Below are 24,585 nucleotides of genomic sequence, written 5' to 3' on the forward strand. Positions count from 1 at the left end.
GCGGAGTTTGACACTCGTTCGGCGTGGCTATTTCAAAACTCCCGCGCCGACCTTGAAGCCACGCCTCGCGCGGCCGAGAGAGCCGTCCTCACACAGCCAGCGGGTCACATGACCGAGAAGCGGCGCCGCGGTGCAAAGCGACTGCCCTCTCACAGCGGCAACGACTGCATCTCCGCAGCAGTGGTTGTAGCCATCACTTTGTAGCCTCTGATTGTCGGTTTTGCAGTGTTCCACGTTTCCGCGAGACAACGCGCGTCTGCTTTTAGCATGGGACCATGCTCCAATGTCTCTGACGTGTGCGTTGAGGAACCGGCTGTTTAGCACTGCTAGTCATGGTCAGTGGCAGCGTTCATGGCAGTGGTCACCGGCGTCAAGCAATGGTCACCGGCTGCGTTAATGAGGTAGACGTCCTGAATGTTGGTGCACCTGCTTAAGGGGACGTGGTAATGAAAATTCTCTTTGTTATTTATGAAGCTGCATAAAATGGAATGGCTAACGCATAATTAGTTGTGAAATGACACAGGGATGACTGACAGCAACTGCTCAAAAAATGACAGCTGAGAAAATGGAGCTAAAAAAAAGTGGAGCTAGAAGCTGTTAAACAGAATTTGGAAGGAAGCTGGCTTTATTTTTCATTGAAAAAATTCATCTTTGTGGCTATCTTGAGCTCCAATCTGTTCTTTTTATGATGATACCAATATGGTGGCACTGTGTCAAAGGAAGCTGCAAATTCGCATTCTGCTATGTTCAATTTTTACATAGCTCTTGACGACAGCCCACCAGTAAAATGCATGTTTCCCAATTTCTAATACTTATTCTGGTTTAAAATCACACTATGATGTAAAACATGGTCTCAGTATAACAGAAAAATATTAATTGACAAACCAACAATTTTGACCACATTTACAATTTTCATTGCCACGTCTCGTGCCTTTCAATACGAATTTTCTGGTTTCAGACTGGATATTGATAAAAAATATGCACTGACACTAAGCATGGCTTCACAATACTTCCGTAAAAATTTCGAGGCGATACCACAAAAACTTAATGAGAGATAAATCATTTCTTCATTGCACCTCGTGGAGGGGCTGGAGGATTTACAAAGTGACAAAAATAGTTGGTAATTATTGTACGCACAGCCTAATGTCTGGTGAAGGGAGCTGCGTTTTCAAATTATTTTTTTGCAACACTAAAACTAAAATTATTCTTTGCAACACTGAACATTTTCTCCAGCAACACTGCAATGAGCGCACTTGCACCACAAGCAAGAAGCCCCACGAAAAATTCCTTAGGGAGTAAAATGAAAAACTAAGATCACAGCCCCCTGACGGGCAGTTCAAAAAGCGTTACAAAAAAAAAATAGAACCAAAGTCTCTGAATTGGTTACCAAATTATCGGCTCCACAAGGTGAGCGTAATGCCAACAAAAACAAAAACAACAGTATTGATAAATCTGCATTTAAAAGTTTCACCTTCTTTTTATGACTCTAAAACACCAAAAAATTGTGATCTTAAGTTTGTCTTGTGATATTTGACTTCTCGGGCATGTGGCCTTTGCTCAGTATGCCTTTGTTGCCTATTTTGTTTTTTTTCATAGCCTCTTTTTTTTTTGATCTCCAAAGAACAAATATATATTTCAAACCAAGTTTTCTGTATGAAGGAGTGGTGTGATAAGCATGACAGAAAAGGTTGAATTCAATAAGGCCATTTACTGAAATGATTACACATCTTTCTGGTGTTCAAACTGTCATTAGCGTAATTAAGTGCTTCTTAATTACAAATAATCACTGAACCTTTTTATATAGAGAAAAGTTCATTGCGTCAGAAAAATAGCTCACACCATGACAGTTTATGCCTTCTTTCCAAATAACAAACAGTTATGGGCAGAAAACTGGTGGCACAGAAATTTTTTAGCAGTTTACTTATTGACGCTAGTCGGGCATATAAAAATTCGTACCTCTGCTTCATACATGCTCTTTTTCCACTCTAGCCGTGAAACGCATCATCTTGCGACCAGTCGCGGGAAGCTAATCTATGAGGCTTTCATTGTTTCATATCATTCATATACTCTCGCGGCGTTACCAAGCACAGCTCTAAGCACGTCTAAATCGCATCACTAAAGCATCACTACAGCACTCCATATGTCTGTGAAGTGCGAGGCCGCGTGAACAGTGCCGCCAGCGCGTGATGCATTTGGCAGCAGCGTTCAGTGACAATAAGCGAACTTTGTAGCTACGATGACAGAAAATCGGTGCGCACTGTGCTTGGTATCCCATTTTCGAGTGCTGACGCGCGAAACTGCATACTAGCCACTGTTCCAAGTAGCCCCTAGCAGTGGAGGGGGGGGGGGGGGTAGTCCGCGAGCTTGACTGTGGGGTCCACTGCCGGAGCGTAAAATGCCCGCCCGCGGTTCCAGGGAGCTAGCGAGTGATGTGCTTCGTTGCTTGCGAAGAAGCAGGTTGTCATGAGCATGTTAGCGCGTCGTTCTTGCCCGCAAGGTTCGTCTCACCAACAGCAAAGTTAATCCTAAAGACGACTTCGATGACTCACCCCTCTCTTAGATTGCGCCCCCACTCGTAGTAATCTGATCGAGCATCTGTTTACAGCTCCTTACTAAAGCGTAATTATATCTCAAGTGATCGTCGTGCCATCAACACGACACAAAATAGCGATTAATAACAGAAATATCCTCGCGACGCACAAGCAGCAGACGACGATTTACCGGAACGTGCATCAGGCCAATGTTGAGGCAAACTGGGGCAACATGGCGGCCACAGCCAATAGGGGCCTCAAAATGACCTTCAAATATTTGCTTTTTGTGCACTTGCTTTCAAACGGAGGAGCTAGCTGAGGTGGAAAATTTGAACCCGGAGAAATGCTCTTTCCCATGAGGCCCAGAAGCCGGCACCCGACCACGCCATCGCGAAGAGCTAACTTTTTGAAAATGACTGTTTCTACTGATTTTCAGAAATATTTTCGCTACCTAGGAGGGTGAAACGAATTTTCCGAAGCACTTCTGCACAGTCTTCAGAGTAGATATTTCTGAATTGGATAGAAAAATGGTTCTAGAAACTGAAAACATGACCTTCAAAAAATCAATATTTTTGCCATTTTTCGTGGTACAAATGCGTCCTCCCTTAAAGATACTAGACTGGTTTCTGGGGGTGCCGTTCATGATCTCCTACTGTTTCACATCCACTCATGGTTTTCTTTAGCGGAAGATGGTGTAATTTTTCAGTTTAGAAGTTCGTAATATCTATTTATATGCTCCAAGTGTAAGAAATTTTGAAACGTAGCATATTTTACAGCCCCCCCCCCCCCCCTTTCTTCATGCGTGCTGCTGTTCTCGAGGCAGCCATGTCCCAATGTGTTTACAAGCGCCATCTACATTGATGCAAGCCATGCGATCAGACATCCTGTAAAAGGTAGAAGAGGACCAAAATACGAAGGCCTTGGCAAAGGAGCTAGGCCTCACAATGTCAATGTGCACAATTTTTTAGGATATGCATATCGGTAAACTCTCCGATTTGAATGAGAGAGACTCAACTGTTGAGCCAACCACTTACAATAAGATTGTAGCAACTAAGGCCCGTGGTTTTAAAATTTTCTGACCTTCACATATTGTGTGCAAAGCGCACAATAAGTTCCTTTCGCCACAGTACTGTGGTGTAGAACTAAGCGAATAGCGAAATTTTGAGTGTGAAGTGAATTCGAATACTGAAGTAAGAGTGCCAATCAAATATAATATTTTTGTAATACTTCATAGTGAAATAGCAAAAAAATAACCGAACTGGGAAGTTATGAATATACTTCTCTTCGGCAAGTAATGCATAGAATGTAGTGAGAGTCGTCAGGCGCAAGTGGAAAACTCCTGCGAACAGCCTCTGAAAAACCTATGTTTGTAAATACATTCTGTAGGGGGTTTCGAGGCTGCTCGGCCAAGAGCCCCGCAGGGAAGACGTGGAGCCAGACCAGGAACTTCCTTTATTCACCAGAACCCGGGCCGCAACCGACTGCTGCCAGCCGCTCCCACGTGCCACTTTGCGCACACCCGATCCTCGTCTTCCTCTTCCTTCTGTCATTGGCAGGCTCGCGGCCGCCGCTCCTATAATTTTTACAATTATTCAATCTTATTGGAAGTCCTTTAGTTGTTGGTGCAGACATTCTAAATTACACCATCTCCCTGAAGGGAACAACGAGTTGATGCGGGGCATTGCAGTTGTGCAGCATGAGCAGTCTGTTTTTTCAATGAAGAAATTCGCTAGCAGACGCGGTTTGCGTCGGCTTTGCGCGACGCCGCGGATAGGAATGCCTAGAGGAGAGAGGGGAGCGAGCGTAGATTAGTAGACGCGCATTGCGAGGCAGGAGAGGGGAGCAATCGCAAGCAGGAGAGATGGAGTCGTGAATGCGTTGTGCGAGTACAGACACCGCACACGCGACATACCAGCGAGCGAGAAATGCTCCGCATTTAAAAACGTTGGAGAGGATTCCTAAGCACGTTGCTATCTCATATTCTTATGAGATAGCAACATTAAAGTGTGTTTTCCCTGGATTAAATAAACACTTGATGTTTAAAAGTTGTCTTATCAAGAATAGGGCAATGCAGAGGCCGAATTGTAGTATTTATGTACATGACTTGGTGCAACCAAAATGTTACCAACAACACTTTACATGTGAAAGGCCAAAATGCTATTTTCTTAGCCTCTCTTCCGGTTTCAACTTTTGTGGAAGCCGAACCAATGTGGCAGACAAGGATGTGCTTCCTTCAAGCCTAGAGTTTCCGATATGCCTCTTAGACGTCAATATAAAAGAACACCTGAAATCTTCTAAGCTAAATATCTTCGGCATCTAACTTTCCGGATTTACTGCCCAAATTTCAGGTCCAAAACAGCATTGAGCCCCCACCTCTGAGTCAATTCATTTAAAGCTGCAAAAAAAAAAAAACAAAAAAACTTAAAGGCAGCATTTCCACAATACGAGAGTGTGATGAGATGAAGCACATGAAAAAATATAAAGGGACAACTTTCAATCTGATGTTGATTGTATTTGCTTTTGGGAAACTTGACAGTTGAAAAACTACTTTGCCGCAATACAAGAGTTTAATGAAGTGAAATATATTAAAATAATGAAGGGGCCACATCTAATCTGACTTTGAGGGCAATTGTTTTTGAGAAGTTTGAAAAGTCTCGAAGAGCGAAATTTCGATGTGAAATTGGAAGATATTCAAAATTTTAAATATTGGCACGCCTCTAGTCGTAATGCCTCTGATTCGGCGCATGCGCCACATATTTACCAACCACTCGTCAAATCCCGCTATAACGAAGTCCGCAACAACAAAATTTCGGCTACAACGAATAATTTTCGATTCCCTGTCAGCTGCCCATAGAAAACAATGTAAAATATGTCTCATCACAACGAATATTTTTCCTGAATATTTCCACTTTAAAAAAGTTTTCGTTTGTACTAACTTACAAGAAAAAGGAACTGGCGAAGGATTGCCGCAAAATTCCGCTACTGACTTGGTTATTTCTCGAGGGCTCATGGCATCCAAAGCCCATGGCTTTATCGGAGACACGCTTTCTGCCACCACATGCACATCCCGCTAAATTTATCGCCATCGAGATGCTTGGCGACAGCTCATCCATCCACCATGACAACAGAATTGCAATCAACAAGAACCCCAGGCACATGTTCTTGACATCATGCTCAAAATAAAACTACCGCTCGTCGTCACTAGCCGTGTGATCGTGAATGACAACCACGTGTCGTGAAGGGGCACACGCGAGCAGCATGCACGTTGTCCCCGCGTAACTGCGTTCTCCCGATATCGCTGCGAACTCAAATGCGGTCATATCGAATGCGATCATGGCCGATCACGAAAGTATATGCGCGCAGTCAATGCACATTGACTCAACCCAATATTTCTTGCCATAACGATGCGAACAAAAATAGCAACAACGCAGTTTTAAGTCGCCGGCACGGCCCGCGCTGCACACACGGATTCAAAACAGAATTATTGTTTGCTGCAATCACTGCGCAGATAACCGCCACCACTATCATCTAGTTCGTTGATAGCGAATACGATTCAAAGGTGCACAGCTAAAACAGCCGTTGATTAAAGGTAATAAAGCCATAAAACGACACTAAGTGTTACAACTTTCCTGTCGTTCACTTATGGCCGTGGTAATACAGAGCTTCGTCACTTTCAATTGAAGTAATCAGTTGGCCTCTATTAAGCTTTGGCACGCTCATTCGCAACGCTGTGCACTCGTCACCCCCCATGAGTAGTCTGAATATCATTTTCTTCTGTATAACCCACCCATGCATATAATCGGCATCCTCGACCGCAAACCGTGGGAGGCCTTGCGTATTGCAAGAGGCCATTTTCTTTGCATTGCTGTGAAGCCGTTCCGTGAAGCCATTCTGTGAAGCCAACTGGCGCACTATAAATTTTTAAATACCCGCACCTCGGCTTAAGCTCCACATTTTCTGAACATTTTCATCGCATTATATGCGAGAAAATAGGTTCACAAAGTGCACAGCCAGGTACGGCCGGGTTAGCGAGAGTTAAATGTATGCGCTTGCTGGGTCCAAAGGACGCGTCATAATCATCAGATCTCACCAAATTTTGTGGTCTCTAGATGAAATTTTGCTACAACGAATTCTGCGACAACGAACTTTTTCACATGTCCCGTCATTTTCGTTGTAGCGGGATTTTACTGTACAAGTATAATCATCGACTGGCTAGAAATTTCGCTGGCAATTATTCCGAGCTGTTCATGATGTTGCTGCGGCACTAAAAGACAACAAATGAAAATGCACATCAGCTCCAATTTATCGCATACTAATTTACCAAGTTTTTTGGTGATAGGAATATTTTCTGTAACCCTGCGAGATTCATATCCTTGAAGTTTTACTATGGAGTTTTATTATTATCTCAGTGACTATAGCTTTCAGCACTGTCGCTACTATGTGCCAATATTTCAGACATGCAGTAAAGTCAAACTTCAATGCAGAGAGATAATTGAACTAATATAACCGATGGACAATGAAACAGAGAAAAATTTCGAGGACATTATTGCAGTTTTTAACGGTAGTAGAGTAACATCGCATATGAAAAGAAATCAAAGTTGGCGCAATGGAAACCTAATCTATGACCTCTGGATACCATGTGCAATGCTCCATTAAGGGAGCATAATATAATCTACCAGAAAGAGTGATGCTTCAGCAGTTGTAAATATGTGAGTACCCAATAAATAAACCGTAGGTGGCTCTGTTTGCAGACTTCGATGCAGATGTTAGGATGAAACGTCACACGAATCCATGCTCACACAAAGAACACATGCAGGACGGTCTATTCTTTGTGCATCATGCTTGTTACCATGTTTACAGTAGACTCTCAGTAAACGGAAATCTGTTAAACGGAACCACTGCTTGAGCGGAATTATTGCCTCTGCAATGCTTGGTTTCGGGCTTGTATTCTGCAGCCATGTTCACCTCTCAGTAAACGGATCTCCTGTTAAAGGGAACATATTTTTCCGATCCCTTCAGGTTCCATTTACAGAGAGTCTACTGTATTTGCACTATCCCATGCCTAGGAATGATCTAAAAGTTGATTACACTTAGCACTTTCATCATTTTGTTTAAGTACTTGACAGCCATTCATACCAATCAATCAAACTGGCTTTACTTAACACCATCAGTGCATACCGAGCAATGAGACAACGGGTGTTGCCGAGCTCGCCTCCTGTACGGGTGCTACGACAACAGTCGCTGGCTGCACCTCTGCTTGCTGCGCAACAGGTGCGGAAGTCATTGCAACAGCGACTGACACAGACACCGCTGAGGACACCGCAGTCGACACCGACGTAGAGGTTGCCGTAGTGGGCGCTGCAGCAGCAGCTGCCAGAGTTGGCGCTGTCGATACTGCTGGACTCTGTACTTCCGCTGCACAAAGAGAGAGAGAGAGCACTACCAATCTCAAATCAATTGACTCATTGCATACAGTATAAGTGCATTTCACTGCCCATTTTACAGTATAGACGGCTTATAATGTAAGTTGTGGGAGTTGCGATATCCACACTATAAACGGTACCGCACTATAACCAAAACAACTTTTTTCAAGAGCCACAACTGCACAAAATGTGTTGAGCAAAAGTCATGCGTGTCTGAGAATCGAACCATGCTATGTGTGGTGTTTACAACCTTTTAAATTTCCGAACGCTGAAAAAATTAGGGGACCCTAAAGCTACACCTTTAGGGTCCGCTGCAAGACCCTAAAAGCTTCGTCATTAGAGTGAGGAATTTCACAGAATTTACATCTGGAATTTCACGTGCTGTAAGACGCCAATCACTTTATTTCACAGGCAAGCACCCGATTTCAAGATGCTGCAATCGAACCGCAAACCACCATTCAAGCTCTACACGTGCCAACCGCTTTTCATTAATGATTTGTATCCATTCCTATCAAGTGCCGCCACTGCAGAGAGTTTCGTTGATTTTGCACGAAATCGCAACTTAGGTAGCATGCAACCAGCCCCGCAACCAACGCAGATTAGGCCTGACCTGCCATTCGGTGTGTTGTCGCGGGAAGTTCGTCGAAGACATCAAGGTCCGGCGTCAAAAAGACCGTAGTTAAGCACTGAACCAAGAAGAATTTGCGTGATGCGAAGTTCCTGTTCGTGGCTGGAAGATCAACGACAACGAAAACCTGCCAAACTAGACTACACACTCGTCGCAAAAACGAAATGTCCCGTCATAAAGCCGTAAAAGGTTTTAAAATACGAACAAGGTAGCAAAAACGATATCTGTACTGCTCGAGAAAACTTAAGCCGAGTTGATAAGGACGGTATCGCACATGCCATGTTGCGCCGCCAAGTTCGTACAGGGCCATGCCTGCAACGTTAATCTGTCCCTGCCGGTTCAAAGTGTTATCCATCGCTGATACTTGGTGAGCCTGTGGAGTGTGCCATGGTCTTTTTTTCCTTTTCTTTTTCTTCCCTCTGTCTTTCATTTGTTCACTTCGTGTCCCCTTCTCCGTAATAACCTCGTCGCTCACTCCCCAGCGGCGCACCAACCGCACCTCTTTTCAGACATGTACTCACTTTTCTTGAAGGACTGCACAAGAAGTGGTATGTGTATACATGGGGTTCTATGGGAGAGTGAACGGGAGTCGAAAAAGACCAAATTGTAACTGGTTCTGCCCTATAAGCAGTTACGTTATAAGTGGTCTACGCTGTATAAAGAAGCAGTTCTCAAAGTCTGAACAGGCAGAGACAGCTAATCTTGCGAGTTTTTTGTGAAGCTTCGTTGCACAATTCAGATGTGTATATCTGTGACAATGAAGACCCTGCAATTCTGTCAGGACATTACATGTAATAACACACAGACAAAGAGCAATTTATTACAATCATGCTTACACATGAATATGTGGGATATGTGGCTACACAGACACATAGCTACGAGCATATGTGGCTTTATATAGGGTTTCCGCACTGCAGCTATCCCAGAACCGCCCTGGAAGGAGAACAAGACAACAGGGGGATACATATTTACTACATCGCGCCTGTGCTGCTACTGCAAGTGGCCGCTGCCTGCATGACAAAAGCGCACCCACGTTCGTCGTCTTTTACGGCGGCTCACAGACACCAAGCACCCCCATACTGGATGTGGGGTTGTGGGCTACGGCTAGCTCGGAACCCTTTAGGGAAGACACCGTTGAGGAATGAGAGACGAGGCGGCGGCAACGAGCCCCTGCCGAGGTCACAGCTTTTATTCGGGACGCAGGGGTAGGCGAAGTCGCCGCTCCAGTGTCCAGCCAGGCTTGGAGCTCAGCCGTTCTGATTTCCTTGTGGCTCGCGCATCACATGCCACGCGGCTCGCTTCCTTTTCGGCGTGGTCAGCTGGCCCAATCTATCGTGGCACTACACAGCCCCCCCCCCCCCCCCCCCCAGCGCTTTGCGCGATTTTAAGCATTTTTTCTTTTAGGCGGTACCTGCGCCAACGCGCAGGGACCGCCAAACGATGTAAAATGTACCAAAGGAAAAAGCAAAAGAGACAGATACTACGATACATGAGCGACAGTCCCTGGATTGCCCGTGGGAAACTCGGAGTCGTCATTGAAAAAAACGGGTCGCTAACAGTTCCAGTAGAAGACACTGAGAGCCGCGGAGTGGGCGAGCAGCGCCGAAGAGATGTGGGTAGCAGTGATGCAACGCTTCGAGCCACTTGTGGTAACGGGCATCGGTGACATCAGCGGTCATCACCGAGAAGACGGCTTAGTGAGGGCTATGCGGAGCTCGATGACGGCTCGTGCGGGTAGGCACCATAAGTCATGCAAGATCGGTGCAGGCGCCAACGTTGGTGAGATGTTGACGCTGTCTAGGTGAGGTGCTGGCATGGGCACGCAGGCCGGAGGTAGCTGGAACACTGTAGAGGAGGTGGCAGGGAGGCGAGTTTAAGAGAGATGGGCTGGCGGTACGAGCTCGTGGTGTACCTGCATGGCATCGACGCTGGCACATCTTTGTCGCACCGACCTGCGCAGCACTGATGATAACAACTGTGTCATTGAATGTCCTGTGGGGAGTGCTGATCGGTTTCAAGCCCTTCGGCGCTGTCCCCACAGATGTTCGGCAGCAAGTCGGCATCCACAGGAGACTTGGGCTGTGCCATAATATCAGACGGCGCATATGTGGTTACGGGACCACCTTGTTCAGCCGGCACAGGAGAACTTGGGTGCGAGACTGCATGCTGACCATATGCTTGCGTCGCCGGTAGACCCCGATCGGTTCGCTTCACCGCAGGCAAAACTGGAGGGTCATGTGCAGTCGTTACCATGCTGCTGGTGTGGAAGATGGCAGTGTGTTCGGTTACGGTGCCACACGTGGTGTCGGCGAACAGGTGACAGGTAGCGCTGGTTTGGGGGTCGCACACTGCGTCAGTAGGCGCTGAAGTCGTCGTGTTCACCGATGTGTCCACAGGCGCCGACCGGTCACCCAAAGGCCAACCTTCGGGGGTCGTATGCTGTGATACATCAGTGGAGTCGGTTGTCGTACGACGGTCACCTATCTCATTGTTGTGGCATAGCGCTGGACGATATGCGGTCGAGGGGAACCGCGAGAAAGGCTTGATCAGTGTAGATGAATAAGCACCTTCCGTGCGGTCGGTCCCTTGTTGGAGGCATTGTTCAGCACTGCAAAACCGTAAGACGGCGTCCCGTAATCCGCCATATGAGCGGGAGCTCCCAGAGAAATCGATGAGACGTCCTTTGAGGTCAGGTGAAGAAACATACTCCAGGGCCTCGAACATGAATTCTTGGAGCCAGATGCTGTTGAGCTTCAAGGCAGCCTCGAACTCTTGAAACCATGACTCGATGTCTGTAATGCGGAACAGTGGTAGAGGCGGGTCAAAGTGCAGCTGCAATGCTTGAGCTGGCTGGAACATGGCCGCGAAGCTCAGTGGCAGCGATGCAGCGCTGGTCGCTTGTCCGTTGGTCTGTGGTCACCATATGTTGAAGGAACAAGGGCCGAGATGGCGGCGACGAGCCCGTGCCAAGGTCACATCTTTTAATTCGGGACACAGGCTTAGGCGGAGTCGCTGCTGCAGCGTCTAGCCAGGCCTGGAGCTCAACCGTTATGATTTCCCCGTGGCTCGCGCATCACATGCCATGCGGCTCACTTCTTTTTTGGCGTGACAAGCTGGCCAAATCTAGCGTGGCGCTACAGCTCGAAAACAGACCAGCAGCCATCTTCACTTTCCTGCGCCTCGGCCGCAACTGCCCGCTGCCAGTGGGTGCTGCGTGCCACAAGCGCACCCACGATCATCGTTCTCCTTTTCACCTACGATAGGTGCACTCGCAGGCGCCGCTCCCATGACGGATACGTGATTACGGTATAGTACATCACTACGTGAATATTCCACTTGGTCATGGAATTGCGTACACACGAACACCACATTTAAAATAGTGCATACCCACAGAACTTATGCACGTGCGCTCTCTGCAAAGTTCTGCTCGCATATAATATGTAAAATAAGAAGCTATTGTGTACACAATCTACTTATGAACAAGTACATCCAGTAAAAAACTCTAGGTTTGTGCGAACAGTAAATTTTAGGTTTGAAGCAAATTTGAAGTCAATAGTGAATTTGGTTGAATAACTTCAAATCTAATTTGAGCAGTACATATATCGCAAACCGTATTTCCTCGCGTAATGGACACACTGTTTCTCGAAAAATCGGAGCGAATTCGAGGGTGCGTTATGTGAGGCAAATTTTATGAAAACTTTTTCGAGATGAGCAAGAAATGCAGTAATGCAAAAATAAAAGTTAGGACACTTAGCTTTTGTCGCAATTGACATACCCGTACACTGTTTGAAAACGGCTTCTTTGTTGCATTTTACTCATATGCAGCAGTCGATGGCTCTACCTTCTGCAAGCTGTACCTGTGTTGCCGGTGCATGCCATAAAATCGTTTGCCGGCCGTCTTTTCTCACAATCCTTTAACCGCAACAGTGTTATCTGCTGTGATCTCGTGGAGTACCCAGAAGCTTTCGCTACGACGCACTTTGAAACTTTGCGGCAACCTGTGAATGGCAATGTTGGTTACTTGCTACAATGTGAATGGCGTTGCCGGTCACATTGCAGCAAGTAACCAACATTGCAGCAAGCGACCCTCGAAGTATCAAAACAAACCGTCGATAACAAGATTAACGACAAAATACGGCTGCTACCTCGCTTCTACATGAAAATTTCCTGTACATGCAGAGAACAAGCAAAGCAAGAATCGGGAGTTCTACTGTGTTGTGGAAATTGTCACGATCTTTTCTGGGCGACAAGCAATTTTTTCTGGTTATCCGGAAACCTGCGACGCGACAGCGACAAATGACCCTTCGCGGCAGCAAATCCTGTCGTCATTGCTCGAAAATCACGTGCACGTTGTTGGGACCTAAAATTTCGTATTTGCACAAAGCGACCGTCGGTTAGATTCATGACTTTCGGGCGGGCAGATTCATGACTTTCGCTCGCTCTCGCTCCTTGTGTTCTTATCAGCTGCGATGTCTCTACACTCGCACCGTTCGTGAACCTCGCTGTAGCGCACAGGTAAAGACAGGAGACGTGCCGCACACAGATTGAAAGAAAAACTATACGGCAACTCCATACCTTCCCAAGGATTCTGAATCCGGGAGACTTCCGCAACGGGGGAGGGGGGGCATTAAAAAACAAAAATAAACAAACAAAAACGTCATAAAAAACAAAAGGGGGTGAAAGGGGGGTCTCAAATGCAAGCGCCAACATCAGCGTTGCGGTCTCATAGTGGCTAGGAATGGCCGAACACAAGAGGGTAGGGTTTCTCACTAATGTGAGGGTCTCAAAGGATCAACACAACTAGCAGAATCTATTTCAGTCAAAATGACTCGCATGTGTCTTCCTGGGACACACGTGAACGAACGGGACGGCGCAGCTAGCTGCCGCAAAAGCGCGGGTCAAAGCTTTGCTCGCTGCTAGATTCTTTTGACAGGAAAGCCGAAACCCGTCTGGCCCCTTTTTATTGCGATTGCAATTATATGGACAGTCCAGGCTGTTTTTTTGCCATCGCCACCGCTGCTGTCCTTCACCGTATATATGTATACGTATCTATATATATATGAACACTAAAAGCAAAAAGCAGCCCGTGCTCGGCGCCAAGCTCATCGCGATGCGCTGACGCGTGCTTATCTCTCACGTGTACTTTGCCCCATGAATGGATGCCTGTGCGCGCGCTTTTATCCTTTGGTGGGGGAATCATGTGCCTTCGGCTTTCACTGAAACGAAAGCGTTAGTTGCTGGGCCCACAAAGGTCACTTCGGTCTCTGCACAGGTTCCTTTTGCGAAAACAGCGGACTTTTCATACACAGCGAGGTATAACAACTGGGACACTTGTTAGTTTGTACTGATCTGTACCTGTGATTACGTATCGTGCATAGTTTTTGTTTATACAGCGTGCTACGTGTCGAGCGGTAAACGCTGTTAGTTCACTCTCGTCCTGCGAGTACCGTTTTTGTGCATCATTCGTGTGTGAGCAGCGCGCTGCACATTTCGATCTGCTTGCCATTCTCAGCGTCGTATTTCAAGTTGTTACTGTCACATTTATTGCTTCGCCCTTGCGGTGAAACTGTAACTTTTAAAATTTTTTAACGTGTTTACTGTATTTAACCTACCGTTGCGTGCCCTCGGAGCTCGTAGATCACTATCGCGTCGCCGCGACCGCGGTTTTGTGCACGGCGGTTGTGACAAACGGCAGTTCATTTTACAGTCCCCATGCGCTAGGCTGTGCACGCATTTTCAAAACTAAGTCGTTTTATGCCATCTACGATAGCATCTGCCGCAGGTTTGTATGCGGAGCTTGCAGAAAGCAGCGTTGCTTTGACTGGTTGAGTGCGCACTTTTGGGGTTCTCTCAGTTACATCGTCGCCATACATGATTGCATCAAAAGTGACCGCGGTTTCGTCCTCAGTGGTTGTGACAACGACAATCACACGCACTGTAGTGTGCTGGTGGCGTGCGTACTTCCAAAGCTTCGAGTACGCTGCTCTCGGCCTTTTTTCGACGGTTTCCGTACTAAAGTTCGTATCACCCGCCGCGATTAGGAAATGTGTTCGGAACATTCGAATTGAGGCCCGATGAACATAGTAAAATTTGGCTGGGAAATTTACGAATTCGTATCTGCCGTGGTTTCGCATCACTGAGATTATACTGTGATTTCGCATCACTGAGCATCACTGAGATTGGAACGCCTCTTAAACTCATTTATAGTAAAATGGGGTATGTTGGAAAAGCCTGGAGCGGATTTAGCTGCTTTTTTGTCAATGTGGCCAGATCAGGCACAGAAATTTCGATTTCCGGGAGATTTTCATGTCAATCGTACAACCGGAAAAAACGGCCTAAATCCGGAAGTCTCCCGGCCGATTTGGGACACTTGGCAGGTATACATCTAGCAACGGGCGAAGGGTGGGGTGAGCGAGCTGAGGTGGCCGAGGAAGGTCGGCATAATAATAAAAAATGGGAGATCCAACGGGTAAGGAGGCACCAAGTGTCGGTTAGCGGGACTGCAGCAGATGAGTGTTGGTGTTGCGGGAAAAAAAATAAAAATTTCAACGACTGAAGTTGGAGGTGCGTTTACTATGTGAGTGCGTTCATTAGGCAAGTAAATATCGTATTATAAGAAAACCGGATATATTTGCCCTAAACTTACTAACCTGCACAATGAATGAATAAACTTTATTTAATGTCCAGCAGTTTTCACCGGGCGAGGTGAGGGAAGAGATTAACCCCTGTTCCTTCCCACCCTCCGTCCATTATGATGGCGGTGCCTCACGTGACCGCTCGAAGTCCTTGGACCGGGGCGGCATCTTCAGCTTGCCGGACGGCCCAAAGCTGGTCGGTCAGCTCGTCGCTGGTGAATGTGGCCTCCCAGTCGATCCGCAACACTGACCGTAGCCGTGACAGAGGCCGGCCCCTGTCCTCGTGTGGTGGTAGCAGCAGCAATTGACCTCAAAGTTTGTCCCTGCCTACATGCGTGGCGAAGGGAGCGGCGGCAGTGAAATTAACTTTTCTGGCACACTCCCAAAGCATGTGCCGCAATGTGGCCCTTTTCCCGCACGCTTTGTACACGTCCGTTGGGTATAGGTGTGGATAACACATGTGTAGGATCGCCTGGCTGGGGTACGTATTTGTCTATAATAACGTCAGAGTTACGGCCGGTCTTTTGTTCAATTTGTTGTGTGGTGGTGGGCATTTGCATCTGTTTAGTCTGTAATGTTGTGTAATGTCGTTGAAAAAGGTCAGGCAATCACCCCACGGCCATTCCGATTGTTGCTGTTGGATGGATAATGTGATCGCCCCGCTCTCGGAAGTGAAGGTGGCCACCGAATCGGCCGCAGCTCGGTGAGTGAGATCACTTTTTTTTTTTTTTTAATTTGAAACAAGGCCTGTGAAAATGCCATTTTTTTGCTTCAAGGAAAGTGTTAACAACTTTGAATTGTAGCAGGATTTGAATTTTGGTAGAATGTCAATGGTAACTAACATATTTCATGTTTTAAAACTTTACAATATCTTGAGCATATAAGTTGGTATAACAAGCATTTTAACCTAAAAAATGAAACTGTAGAAAACGTGTTTGCATTGAATTTTGGGGAAAATATTCGACTTTGTTATATCTAGGTTTAACTGTATAACTAAAGTTGACTGTACCTCGTTTTTAAAGGGGCCCTGCAACACTTTTTAAGCATGGTCAGAAAACGCTCCGATCGATAGTATAGGCTCCCGCCAACACGCGAGCCAAATACTCAAGTGCAGCACACGGCATGGAATTGACAATAAGTTATCAATGTCAACTCAAAATTGCTTTCTCCTCTCTCGACAAATGACGACGTTCAAAAGCACTCATAGAAAGCTATCTATCCACCATTGGCCGACTTTAACATGGCGCACTCAGTTGTCACAGAGAACACTGCAGAAGGCCGTCACTTGAACCAGTGTGCGCACGCGATCACACTGAAAAAGCCGCACATTGAAAGAAAAAAGTGCTCAAGGTCACGAGGTGCGCGTGACGTACTTTCTTTGCCCCTGCCATACCTCCCTGGTTTTTTTCAGCTCTTTTGTTTGGACGAGAGAAGAGAGGAATAATTTGCAGCATGCGGCAAATCTTGGTAACTCCACTTGCACTGGAGAGATTCTTAAAATTTTTGTGGTGTTGAATTCGTGAGGCAATAAGCACTACCAGTCAATTCATTCCATGGTTACTCAAAAAAGTATTTCAGGGCCCCTTTAAGAACCCCTAAACCACCCAGACGTTGAAATTTAGGGGCAGCATTACGGTTGCGCACAAGCCTTCAATAAACATGGAGCCATGGAAATTTTTCCTGGCAGAGCCGGGAGTTACATGCATTCAGTGATCAACTATCTGATGATCCAACCATCCAACTATCTGTTCATTGTCTTATCTCTCCTCCAGGGAAAGTGCTCCCCTTAAGAAAAGACGCATCGAAAATAACGTTTTTATTTCTAGTCATAGACGCCTGAAAATTTTGAAAATTTCGACACCGCTTCTCTCGATACTTGAGGCGAGTTCTGAACTTTCGATTATCCAGGCTGTGCTTCTCGGGGCTTGCCATTACGCAAAACTGCAGAGAAACACCGAACAACTCGATTGCGATGCCCGAGGCTTCGCTCTTTTGCCGGGAGGATATAGGGGGGAAGATAGAAGGGGGAGGAGGCAGGGCGCATTGCCCACCATTGACGGCCTCACGCTGCTTGTCGCGATATTCAAAATGCGTAACATATATGTTCTTTTTCTTGTTTTCGGTTCATTCTTTGTGAAGATACGAGACTGGCTACTAGTGGATGGTGAAGGGGAAGGCCTTCGCAGAACGTGCCTGAATGCAAATGGCGGCCAACGCGTGGTTTTCGCGACAAGACAATGCGAACTGTGCAATTTTTGGTTACTTTTGCGCATTTCTCACCTCATTGCTCCCTACTTGAAAGCATTTTTAGATCATTTCTCGTGCGAATTTCCGCTTGATACTTTCAGAAGTAAAAAATTATAGTCCAAAGATGCTAATACAACCGGGAAAAAAAAAGCGAAAATTTTCCGGAAAACCGCGACATTTTAACCCGCGTTTCCCCTTAACGTGCAAGGAAAAATAGCTGGGAGCCTGTGTATCTTCAAGCATGCAAACAGCTTTCTTATGTGGATCATCCATAGACTCAAACGCCAATGCCATGGCTGGAGATCACTGAGAGGCCCGAAAAGTACAAGGGATTGTATCTTGAAGTTTGTGGTACAATCACCGGTGGTACAGCTGCCATGTTTGGCACGGCTGATCATTCAGACCTCGATGTGCACGCTTGTTTGAAATGCTTAAAAATTACCAACAGTGGTTGCGAGACCCTTCAATTAAAGCTCAAGCCAGCACCATGAACCACTCACCCTCAGGAGGTGGAGCCGCTGCAGTCGGTGCCACAGTGGCGAGGCGGGCCGCCTGAGTGATGGGCCGGATGCTAGCAGTAGGGGTAAGCCGTGCCCCGCAGGGTCCCGGGCGCTGCAGCACGGCTGCGCTCTGTGCTGGCGGCGTCAGCGGCCGCACATTGGCCGTGACCGGCTCAGTGGGTGTGCTGCTCCCATGGCCGCTGACCCCATGATTATATGCATGATTTACTCTAAAACGGTGGTGCGCAAAACAATGACACACACAAAAAAAAAAGATAACCATGAACACAGCACAGCATTATCATTTTTCGGAACTACTGTTCTAAAAAGAATTAACAATCCACCTAGTAGTCCATCGTAATGACACGATTTACTCTCAGGGTGCTTCGCACAAAATAGATTCCCCCGGTGCGAGAATCACACCTACTGCGTTCCTTCTTTTTTTTGTGAGTACTTCCATGGAAAACACATCAAAGCAGAGCTTATATGATGTAGCCTTTAGCACTGTATCAGTTGAAGTAGTGCAGCCTCCTGTTTGTCTACGCACTGCTAGTGACACTCAAACAAGCAAAGCCTCCGGTATCTTTGTCAAGAGAACATATTAATAGACCAGTAAATGAAACTTTCTCAATAGTGAAGTTGTACAAGAATAGTGGGTATTGTACAACGCAACCATACTGAAATTGTGAAACTCAGAACTCACAAACTTCACTAATGGGTTCACGAATAAACGTATACAGTCAAATCTCGTTACTACGAACACCGAATTAATGATTTTTTCAGATTTACGAATATTTTGAAAATCCCCGCCAGATTGCCTATATATTTTCAATGTAAAAATATTTCAGAACAACGAATTTCAGTACAATGTATATTTCAGAATAACGTGCATAATTTATTTGCTCCCCTATACGCAAGGAACATCAGTATTACGAATTTAGTTAAAAGTAGCAGCACCGCAACTCTCACGTAGCGCAGTAGCCGCTGTTTTTTTCCATGCACGGAAGCTATCATCATCACCGTGTTGAGAGCCGACTGCTAGCGCCACCACACAGGTATGGTTTGATGTGTGGCAGCTTAGCAGGCCTAGCCTCGTTGCCTCGTCCTTCGTCGTGCGTCCTTCGTGCCACGCACGTGTGAAGTCTTCTGCGTTTTGTTGTCGTTCTTTTTTTTTTAGCTTTCTGCAAAGTGTTTGGAGACCCGACGATGAATGCACCAGGTGACAGCGCTAAGAAGAGACGAAAGCAGTTTTCCCTGCAAGGAAAGGTGGATTTGTTGAGGGAACTTGACTCGGGCAAAAAGCAAATCGACCTCTGCAGGGAGCGTGGCATTGCCCCGTCGACTGTCGCGATCATTTAAAAAGACAGAGAAAAGATTCTGAAGCTTCACCGAGAGTCACAACTCGCACCTACGAGGAAACGGTTGCGCCTGGGAAATTTTCAAGATGTCGACCAAGCTGTGCTGACCTGGTTTAAAGATGCCCGGCTGCAAAACATCCCAGTGTCTGGCCCAATACTTCAAGAAAAAGCCCGCGAGTTCGCCGACGCACTTGAAGTAACTGGGTTTGATGCAAGTGCGGGTTGGCTTTTTCGTTTTCGCCTGAGAAACGGCATAACCTGGCAGGTAGTCTCAGGTGAAGAAAAGGCTGCGGACAAAGAGGGTGCAGAATCCTGGCGGAACGATCGTTTCCGAGAGGTGGCAGAGTCGTACTCCGAAGACGACATTTTCAACGCGGACGAGACCGCGTGCTTCTACCAGCTCTTGCCAGATCGGACGACGCATTTCAAAGGTCAGCAGTGTAAAGGAGGCAAGAAGTCGCATCTCCGCGTGACGGTCTTGCTCTGCTGCAATGCGTCGGGCACGAAGAAAATCAAGCCGCTTGTCATTGGAAAATACGCAAAGCCTCGCTGCATGAAGAACGTTGTATCCCTACCGTTCGACTATTGTGCGAACAAGCGTGCCTGGATGACAAGAGAATTGTTTTCGCAGTGGCTCATCAAACTCGACGAACAAATGAGGAAAGAAAATAGAGAAATTCTTTTGATCGTCAACAACTGTTCAGCCCACATTGTGAATGTTCGCTTGACGCACGTTCGCCTGGAGTTTCTGTCACCGAACAACACGTCGTTGCTGCAACCACTAGATCAAGGCATCATAAAGAGTGTTAAGGCGGAATTTCGCAAGCGCATTGTGCAGCGTTTTATTATAAATCTCCGCTTAAAGCAGCCGACATCAGTCAACGTTCGTCAAGCGGCGGAAATGCTGACGGGAGCTAGGTGGAACGTGAAGACGTCAACAATCCGTAACTGTTGGCGAAAAGCAGGCCTAATCAAGGCGCCTGCCCAAGTTGAAGACAACCTGGAAGAGGACCACAGCAACCCAGGAGACCTATGGACTGAGGTTGAGGAACTGTTGCCCGACGTCTCTACCTTCGACGACTACGTGGAGAGCGACAGCGCAGCACTAACGTCGGCGGACATGACAACCGAGGAGATTGTCAACAGCGTTCGCGACGTCTCCAGTGACGACGACGACGACGACGACCCGAAGGAAGAGGACTCTGTATCACCAAACACTGAAGAGGATGAGACCATATCGCACTCGGATGTTTTAGTGCACATGAACAAAGTCCGCACCTACATTGGTCGGTGCAGTGATGTGCCCGATGAGGTGCTATGTAAGGTGGAAGGTGTTGAGCCGTACTTAATCAGCCGTTTGTGCTCCACGCGTCAGAAGAAAATCACAGATTTCTTCAAATAAAGAACGTTTGAAGTGTGTGTAATTTTTTTTGTGTGTGTGTTTGCTTGTCGGCGCACACGGCAACTGCCAAGGTACGTCATGTTCGCTCCTAGGTTTGACCTCTTGCTTACAATCGAAGTTTTTCATTACAACGATATTTCAAAATAACGTACGAGTTGCGGCGGTCCCACTTAATTCGTTATATCGAGATTTGACTGTAGTAGAATAGTAGACGAGAGGCAGTGAAATACAAAAACATGACGTAGTCAACTTACCTTGTCCTCTCCACAGGTGCAGTTACCATGGTAGGTTTAGTCTGCTTCTGCTGCTGTTGATTCAGCTGCATCATTTTTTTTTTGTCAGGAAATATATCAGCCTCAACTACATTGTGTATACACAAGCACACGAGTTAGCATGAGCCAAGCGTGGCATGCTGACACAACTAACAGCACTGTCCCGAAGCCTTTCAGGTTTTAACTATCTACACAGTAGCATAGTGCTTCAGTATCAAAGCACTAAAGTTACTTTATGCTTGGCAATGACAACACTGTGAAAACATTGTAGAACATGCCACTTGCTTTTCCTTGCATTATTTGCATTTCATTCTAATAGAAAGCACCGAAAAGAATACAGGTTTTATTAGACTTGTGCAAATACTTGAGCATTTCGAATATTTGACCCAATGTTACTGTATTCAAATTCGCTTCGAAATGAATTTAATTACCCTAAATTTCATGTATTCGAGATGAACAAATAGACACATACACGCGGATTAATATACGTTCAAATAATATTAGTTCATTTCGAATACCTATATTACTGTATTCAAATTTGATTCGAAATGAATTTAGATTACCCTAAATTTTATATATTCGAGATGAACAAATAAACAGATACATGCGGATTAATATACGTTCAAATAATATTAGTTAATTTCGAATGCTTCAAAAGTTTTAATAATTTATATATGAATCGAAGTGAATTCGAACACTGTGATATTCATTTGAATATTTGCACAAGCCTAGTCATGAGAAACATTAACTGCCATCCACCTATTTGGAACACCAGGTTTCAAAGAGAGCAAAACACCCCTGCAGGGTGTAGGTGCACGGTTGAAGTCCTGAGAAACTTTTTCTTTCCGAGAAATCCTTATGAATTTCTTATTAACCTTGTGCTACAAACTGGAGGACAGTAATTGTCTCTCTTATAAAACAGCTTCGGCAATCAGTCACTGTCCCATGCTTTGAATTCCACTTGAATAGCATACGTACTTTGAAGTCTGACATGAAAGTGGCTTTGATATGTATGAAAACTTGTTATAAACAAATGTTATAGACCCCCCCCCCCCCTCCAAAAAAAAAGTTTGTGTGGGGGCTCACCTTTTGGGTGAGTTCATCCACCTGTCGCTGAGCCCTGTCGAGGGCCTCACGTGTGTCGCGCATCTCCTTCTCTTGGCGCAGCAGCCGACCCTCAAACTGCGACCGCAGGCTGCTCTCCCGCAACGCACTCTCTTCTGCAGACACGGAAGAAAGCCCCATGAGACCCTTTATCCTTTTATTTCACATACAATCTCTGGTCCAATGATTCTTGTGATTATACAGTGGCAGATATCAGAATCGTAAAGTGTTGGTCTAGTAGTTGCTGCAATGTTTGCAGAAAAGAGGGCACTGAAGTGTACAGAAAGAAGCAAGGGCACCAACAATTGAAACACACAATTATTTGCACTATCCAACTCTTCTTTACAGCAGTGGGTAATATTTGCCTGCTTGAATCAGAACGAGAATAAAGCAGTAAGAGTGATACTGTTCTAAAGGGTTAAAGGGCCACTCACCAGGTTTGACGATTTTGAGCTGACAAGCGCAATGCGTAGGCGAGGCGTTCATGATCACGTCTGCCAAAATTTGCAACGCTACGCGCCGCGGAAATGGGTCAAATTTCAAAATCAAAGCTGCTCCCCCTCCCCTCTGCCGGCGCACGAGTAGAGAATGAGGGCATGACGTGGGCGCAGGAATGGCATTACATGCACGGTAATGCACTGACCTTGGTACTCTACATCGATGAGTCTACTCTGGCGTTGTCAACAGTACACCACATGACATGGTGAAAATTACTTAAGACAACATGCGTAGTTTATTTATTTGTTGCTTTAAGAGATTAATAAAACTTAATATAATTAATGAGACGCAATAAAGAATTGTGCCCGTTTTTCTTTCATTTTTCCCGTGAAATGCTATGAGATGCGGGGATAATGTGCCAGCGTTTTGCATCCATTCATTTCCCCACAGTCAGCGCATTGAGCAGATGACCACCGTGGAACGCTCCTACGCATTCACGCACTCATTGTGCTTATCTACCCTACCGCGTCTAAGCCAGCGTTTTCAAACCATCCTGCAGAAACAGGCAAAAGACCACAAAATAACGCTAGTCAACAAAGCAATGCCATTTGCGTGCACGGGGGCTGGGCTTGTTCGAGCACGTCATGCGCACATCACCTCTTGGTCGGATGCCGGAGAGGGTGGGGAAGAGATTTGGCTTGCGAAAGCTACGCAAAGGAGTGGCAAGGGTTTGGAACTCGCCTCCTCCCATCCTCCTTTCACGCTGCTTCAAAAAACACGTTTTCTCCGCTCGTGATGAACCGATTAGAAAAATTTTTGTGACAAAATGTTCCCCATCGGACACCCAACAACTTCCACTGTCTAACTAAAATTCCGTATGGGGCCTGGTGAGTGGCCCTTTAAAGAAAGTGTGAATTCAAATACACACAATTATGCAATAAGTGCAACAGGTGGCTCACGTTTTAGCTGCTCCATGGAGGCGATGCGCTGGTTGAGACCCTCGAGGTTCTGCTTCAGGGTCTGGTTCTCCTTGGTCAGGGCTTCATTTTTGGCTATGTCACGAGACCCCGAGTCAGCAAAAATCAAGTGAACGATGACACCGCAACTTTTCTTCCCAAAGCCACCCGTAGAAGTGACAGGATGAGTGACAGAATCAACAGGGTCATTATGTCATGCAATAAACTGTACAGAAGCTAAGCAGTGAATCCTGCCGGTGTTTCACAGACCATAATAACAATGTGATTATGCACCCCTCAAAAACCTTTGTACACAAACAAACTGTGGATAGGGAGTTGAAAGAAAACTAGTGAGGGAAAGGGAAGAGAGATAAGCAAGAGAACTGTGGTTTCAGCACTGCACACATACTGTTGAAGTCGGCGATGCGCTTGCGTGCCTGCACGATGAGTCCCTTTGCCTGACTGGCCGCAGTGTTCGCCTGCTCCTTCTCGGCGGCAAGCTGCACACTTTCCTGCACAGCACGCATGTGCGCCCGCAAGTGATTCCTTTTTTCACCAGATATGTCGAGTGAATCACTAGAACCGTAATAGCCTTGCGTGACAGTCAACTTCTATCCTTCATTTTTTATGCTACGAACATCTTACAGAAAGGCGAGACAACATCCCGCCTGGGTAACATTTTCCCGGCTCAGCTTCCAGTGCTTTAGTTTGGACGATAAAAGAGAGACTGCACTTGCAGCGTGCGACAAATCTTTGTAACTCCGCTTATACTGGATGGATTAGAAATAATTTAGCGGTGCTGAACTTGTGGGGCAACAAGCTCATACAGTGAATCCATTCCATGACTACTTGAAAAAGGGTTTCAGGACCCCATGTGAAGGATGCAAGTGTCTCCTTTAAAATTTGACACTGACTGCATGCAAGCTAAAGCAAGCAAATAGTATGACCTTAGTATTCTAAGAATTCTCACATTTTTTTCTCCATTAGGATGTTTTAATATGCACTTTTTTTAGAGTTATTTGCATTCTATTGTTATTGAGAAGCAATATAAGCGCTTGACGGCTCAGAACCATAAAAATTTATAGGCATAA

General features: G+C 46.1%; 1 protein-coding gene across 7 annotated transcripts in view; it reads right to left on the bottom strand.

The window, feature by feature from the left end:
• Mgtor (nuclear basket protein megator) overlaps positions 1-24,585 on the bottom strand; it is a 905,575-nt gene that overhangs the window by 630,708 nt on the left and 250,282 nt on the right. For all 7 annotated transcript variants that reach the window (XR_012884775.1, XM_075868440.1, XM_075868441.1 and 4 more), the window contains exons 30-35: positions 23,904-24,006; positions 23,498-23,590; positions 22,083-22,216; positions 20,979-21,043; positions 17,965-18,164; positions 7,710-7,946 (exon numbers count right to left, since the gene is read on the bottom strand). Coding sequence is in view for 6 of the 7 variants with exons in the window: in XM_075868440.1 (XP_075724555.1) it covers positions 7,710-7,946; positions 17,965-18,164; positions 20,979-21,043; positions 22,083-22,216; positions 23,498-23,590; positions 23,904-24,006 (832 nt within the window). In the remaining variant the exon portion in view is untranslated. The remainder of the gene's footprint in view (positions 1-7,709; positions 7,947-17,964; positions 18,165-20,978; positions 21,044-22,082; positions 22,217-23,497; positions 23,591-23,903; positions 24,007-24,585) is intronic.

Source organism: Rhipicephalus microplus, chromosome 7 (assembly GCF_043290135.1).
Source record: "Rhipicephalus microplus isolate Deutch F79 chromosome 7, USDA_Rmic, whole genome shotgun sequence".
NCBI lineage: Eukaryota > Metazoa > Arthropoda > Arachnida > Ixodida > Ixodidae > Rhipicephalus > Rhipicephalus microplus.